This window comes from Bufo bufo, chromosome 5, assembly GCF_905171765.1.
Source record: "Bufo bufo chromosome 5, aBufBuf1.1, whole genome shotgun sequence".
Classification (NCBI taxonomy): Eukaryota; Metazoa; Chordata; class Amphibia; order Anura; family Bufonidae; genus Bufo; species Bufo bufo.
In genome coordinates, this window is record NC_053393.1 from 506,873,266 (window position 1) to 506,879,265 (window position 6,000).

General features: G+C 48.7%; 1 protein-coding gene across 2 annotated transcripts in view; it reads left to right on the top strand.

Annotated features, from left to right (window-relative positions):
- MASTL (microtubule associated serine/threonine kinase like) overlaps nucleotides 1-450 on the top strand; it is a 60,881-nt gene extending 60,431 nt beyond the window's left edge. For both annotated transcript variants that reach the window (XM_040434373.1, XM_040434374.1), the window contains one exon: nucleotides 20-450. In XM_040434373.1, coding sequence (XP_040290307.1) covers nucleotides 20-177 — 158 coding nt within the window. In that variant the 3' untranslated portion in view covers nucleotides 178-450. The remainder of the gene's footprint in view (nucleotides 1-19) is intronic.
- The last annotated feature ends 5,550 nt before the right edge of the window (nucleotides 451-6,000 follow it).

Below are 6,000 nucleotides of genomic sequence, written 5' to 3' on the forward strand. Positions count from 1 at the left end.
CATCTTCATTCTTTTGCAGAACTGAAGGCTCATCCTTTATTCCATGGTATAGAATGGGAAAACCTGCAGCACATGCCAATGGCTTTCATTCCACAGCCAGATGACGAAACCGACACTACTTACTTTGAAGCCAGAAATAACGCCCAGGATCTTAAAGTGTCCGGATTCAGCCTGTAGGACTCTCTGCTCATCATCCTTCCGCCACCGTTTTATCACTCATGAATGGGAACTCTGCTCGTATTCCGGATTTTAGAAAAGCTGCCTTATTAGGGTTTGTAGTTTTAATTAAGCGTCTGATGTTCCCGTATGTATTCACTATTGGAATACTGATGTGGATCATGTGCTCTGTAAATATTCAGTATTGCTTTAAAACCAGTGTTCTCGACCTGTGCACCTTACAGTAAGCCTGGGGCCACAACTGTAAATCTTATGTAAAATAAAGTAATATAATGTCTGAGCAGTTGCCTTTTTCTTTTTGCAAACAGAAATCGAAGGAAAAATCCTACATGGGGTAAATAAAACGAAGGTTGAAGGGAAATTAAAGGAAAAATATGCTTTTGAATTGGGTCCTAGTAAAGAGCTCAGTTATATTTTCAACATTTTAGTTCATTAAAAAATAAAATAAAAACTGCATTAGGTTACCTGCACATGGGCTGTATTGCAGAAATTCCACACCAGTTTCCATGCAGATTTCTGTGTTTCCGCACCAGAAACCATATATGTTTATTGTGGATTTGATGCAGTTTTGCACTGATCCCACCCTTGCATTGAAAAATGAGAAATCTGCACAAAGAATTGATAAGCAATTGGCAGGTCAACTTCCTTGCGGAACAGCAAAGGGTACATGATTTGTCTATTCTCATACACGTTCCTGGTACTGTGTTACACTGCATGTAATCAATCCACAATGTGTGCAGGATGCCTTTGGTCCCTATACACATTTGCCGTAGTAGTTTTTTTTGGTTTTGTTTTGTTTGCACTTTAAAAATGCCAGAGTAATTGCATGTTGTTGGTTTTTTAGGGCACCTGCGTTTTTGCAAACTGTGTGCTTGCCCACTAGCTTTTTCAGTGGTCTTTTCCCCTCTAGGGAAGTTGATTTGATTTATCATACCTTCACTCCAGAATTCTGGCGTCAAAGTCGCAAAATAGGGCTTTTGCAACTTTTCTTGCACTTGCTTGTGCAAAATGTAAGTGTGTATGCAAAAAATTTGCTACTTTTTACACTCACATGCAAAATTTAATTTTTTTGTATTCGCCGTAAAATCCTTTTCTCGTAGTGGGCATTGGGGGACACAGCACCATGGGTATATGTCCAACTACCACTAGGAGACGATACTAGACAAAAAGTGTTGGCTCCTCCCCGTTGGGCTATACCCTCTCCACAGGCACTAGGCTAATCGGTTTGTACCAAAAGCAGTAGGAGAGAGAAGAAAGGCAAGGAACCAACAACTCCCGTACCGGGAAAGATCAAGAGACCAGCCCGGAGAAGCAGAAGTAAAAAACATGGGGTTGGATCTGTGTCCCCCAATGCCTACTACGAGAAAAGGATTTTACGGTGAGTACAAAAAATCTAATTTTCTCGTGCATGGCATTGGGGGACACAGCACCATGGGACGTCTCAAAGCAGTCCCTGAGGGTGGGAAATGAACAGCCATGCCACCGGTTGGGCATACAGGTGCAGGAGAACCATGTGACCCAACAGGAGAAATGCACGGAAAAGGCAAGAAGCCTCAACAAGGAAGCAACAGTGAAGACTGCCAGCACCCCAGGACAAATGCCTGGGAGAAGGTCCCAAATGCAAGAAGAAGGCAAATGGGAACACCCAGCTCATCCAAAGGCTGGAGAGAAAGTAGGACAGCATCTCGTATTGGAGCTACCTAACATTCTAATTGACTCGGGCTAAAGCACAAACACCCTGTGGCCAATCCTTGACAGGCCAGGGGAGCAAGGAAACATGGAATCACTGAAGGCCAAACGAGTGAGGGAAACCATAGCAAGGCTCACATGTGAAGGAAGCAGGTCTCCCCTCACCGCAAAGCAGGTGATGAAGATAAGCGCCCTATTGAAAAGAGAGAACCCCAAAGACGCTAAGGGAAACCGCCAACCCTTAGAAAGGGAGGGGGTTGTAAGTAAATGCCAGGAAAAGATAAGACCGGCATCCCAAAATCAGGAGACTATGAACGAGCCTCTGAAAACAAAATATCGCTGAGAAGCGCAAGACCGGAGAAACTCTGGCCAAACGAAGTATCAGGGAAGAAGGGAACCAGATGCAAGCCCAGGAAATCTCAGCAGGGACACACTGGAGTGATGGAAGCCATAGCAAGGCTCACATATGAAGGGAGCAGGTCTTCCCTCACCGCGAAGCAGGTGATGAAGTTAAGTGCCCAAATGAAAGGTAAAAACCCCCAAGGGCGCTAAGGGAAACCGCCAACCCTTGGAAGGGAGGGGGTAGTAAGTAAAGGCCAGGAAAAAAGAAAAGAGAAGACCTGCATCCCAAAACCAGGAGACGAGGAACGAGTCTCTGAAAACAAAATATCGCTGAGAAGCGCTAGACTGGAGAAACTCTGGCGAAATGAAGTATCAGGGAAACAGAAGCAGGCCCAGGAAATCTCAGCAGGGACACAGTGGACTGAGAGACATGGGAGGAGAAGGAGAGTACGCCCAACAGTCTAAGGTTCTACCAACAGGAGGAAGTCCCTCCCGAAGGAAACCATAAGGTGGAAATGCAAACTGTAGCACTAAACCACTCAATACCAGATACTTGACGTGGGAGGATGGGAAGATAGACATGAATCCCAAGAGGTCCACAAGGCTATTGGAACCTACAAGGGGAACAATCCACCCAGGCCCCCATCCCCAAACAACGATTATCATACAGAATCTGTGTGGTCAAATGAACGGGGACAGGGAATCCAGAAAGGAGTACCCGGTATGGGCTCACAAGGAACCAGGAACTGAACCACCAGAGGACAACAAAAGCCAGAATATCCAAGAAAAAATGAAAAGAACCACCATATGGAAAGGAATTGGTCATGGACAACTAGCCATTCTAAGAATAGTGGCTAGCAATCTGCATACATTGTCCCGGGAGGGCAAGTACAGCGGCTTGGGTTGTACCACTAAATCGACACCCATATGCATAAGGAATGGCGAAGTCGCTATGAAAGAAACTGTGTGTGACTACACGAAATGTAGAAACCAGCAAGAATCCCAGAAGGATTCCGTGTGGCGGAGGACATCCAGTGATGGCCGAAAACTGCTGCAGCGGCCGGTGCTCACCAAGCTACGTACCCCAACAAGGAGAAGATCCAGTGGAGATCACTGTACTCCACCAGGAATGGTCCGCCCTGTAATAGAAAACAACGCGGGTACTCCTTTATAATATGGGGTAACGCGGAGTGCCGCAGACAGTAGTATTTTATAGGGATGGCAAGAGCAACCCTAGCACAAAAGCCAACAACCACCTGGCCATGGTGTAGGGAGCGTGGTTGTATGTGGACCACCCACCAGATCATCCGTATACTGGGTACACCAGAAGTAGCACTAGACCGACAAGGTGGGGGTTGGGCTGGCCCACCCCTGCCAGATATGGTTACCATGTACATGCTGAACCAGGATGGCCTGTTGTGGACAGTGCCTTTAAGAAAGTACAAGAAGACTATAGAGCACGACAGTAACTGAGTGGCAGATGTATGGAAGAACCAAAAAGAGAAGTAACCACATCCGCAGCACAGATTTGAGCCCGGGGAAGGAAGCACCCAGTAATACAGAAACTGTATGGGCCACAGATTGCACCATAGGGCCCAGCACGTGGGTACTAAAAATACACGCCTAAAACCGAGGTAAAGTGGCTGCATGTTGCACACTAAGGAGAGTGGAAACAAAGCCACAGCATCCAGGAATGCGACCGCATTTGGAGGGTACAGGTCCTCAACCTGTTTAAAGTAGAAATACAGCTGTGTAGTGTAGAGATACGACCAGACAGGTGCAATGATTAGAGCGATGTGGCCGCATGGTGCACCCTAGGACCAGAGAAGTGCAGCGGCTACCGTGTTAGCAATGCTACCTATATTCCGCTCGGGAGGGGGAAAATAGGGCTGCACGGTACCACAAAGAACGACAGGTGCACACCACAATTAAGTAAGTGCAATGGCAACTGAAGGAGGCCCTCTATTTCACCAGAGGGAAACAGGGCTGCATAGTACACCATAGAGCCAGACAGGTGTAACGGCTGCAGCATCGGAGACGGTGCAGGAATTTACCTAAGAAGGGAGTAAGATGGCTGTTTGGTGCACACTATGATGAGGTAGGTGCAGTGGCCACGGCAATTCAAGGTTGCCTCAATATCTCGTCCGGTAAGTGAGAAATAGTGCCGCAAGGTACACCATAAGGCCAGATAAGAGGTAGTGAAGGTACAAGGTGGCAGCTTGGTGCCCACTAGAACCAAACAGAGGCAATTGCAACAGCAATTGAGAGTGGCCTCTATATCTCGCCCGGAAGGGAGAAATAGTGCCACACGGAACACAATAGAGCCCGCCAGGGATATTGGATACAGTATCAGGAGATGGTGTAGGTACTCTACCTATGAAGGGAGCAAGGTGGCTGGAAACAGACAGGTGCAATTGCAGACTGTCTGGTGTTCCATGTGGCACTATTTCCCCCTATCGGGTGAGATATACAGACAGTCTGCAATTGCACCTGTCTGTTTCCAGCCACCTTGCTCCCTTCATAGGTAGAGTACCTACACCATCTCCTGATACTGTATCCAATATCCCTGGCGGGCTCTATTGTGTTCCGTGCGGCACTATTTCTCCCTTCCGAGCGAGATATAGAGGTCACTCTCAATTGCGGTTGCAATTGCCTCTGTTTGGTTTTAGTGGGCACCAAGCTGCCACCTTGCTCCCTTCATAGGAGGTAGTGAAGGTACTATACCTATCCGGCCTTATGCTGTACCTTGCGGCACTATTTCTCCCTTACCGGACGAGATTTTGAGGCCACCTTGTATTGCCGTGGCCACTGCACCTACCTCATCATAGTGTGCACCAAACAGCCATCTTACTCCCTTCTTGGGTAGATTCCTGCACCGTCTCCGATGCTGCAGCCGTTACACCTGTCTGGCTCTATGGTGTTCCATGTGGCACTATTTCCCCCTTAGAGCCAGCCAGGGGTAATGGCTACAGCATCCGGAGTAGGTGTAGGAACTCTACCTATGAAAGTAACAAGGCGGCTGGAAACAGACAGATGTAATCTCCACGGCAATAGAAGCCGGCCTGTATTCTCTGGTACAGGCACTACAAAAGAACCTTTAGAGGCCGAGAAGGGTTACCAACCCTACAAGAGGCGTTTGCCTGAATTATCAGCTTGCCTAGAATATAGCCCCTGGATAGGGGAACCAGGAAGGTCTGTCGTGTACAGCCAATGAGGGCGTACGTACCAGAGATACCGCGTAGGTGTCCTAGATGCTAAGCATGGTGACAGCTGCCTTAGCTGTGTAGGCAGGAGAGTGCCATCTGAAAGTCCACTAGAGGGGCACCAAACCTGGGTAGGGTAGGTACCACCGTGCACGTTTGTCTTGACCTCACAGAGGGATCCTGCATGGCGGAAGACCGCCTGATGCTCTGTTCCGAGGAAATCGGTGCAGAGGTGGCCCCAGAGGCAACTGACAGAGAAGGGGTGGAAGCTAGTTGAGACCACCTGAGGTTGGTCCGTGAGCTACTCCTTGCCTGACCCTGTATCTGAGCGTCAGCGTGGCCCATCTGCAGGGAGGACCCCGGGGGGGGGGGGGGGGGGGCGAGAGGAGATCACAATTTGTAGGTAGCGCTCCAGCCAGGGATTGGGTGAGTCAGGCAAGGTTCCCATGGTTCGACAGGGAGGGCTGTCCTATCTGTCTTCGGATGCCACGTTCCCAAGAGGTTCAGCAGCAGCTATAGATCAGAGGCAGGGCTGCAGGAGAATGCGGCAATTGAGAGGGGAGGAGGGGGGGAGGAGCCTGCAGAGCAA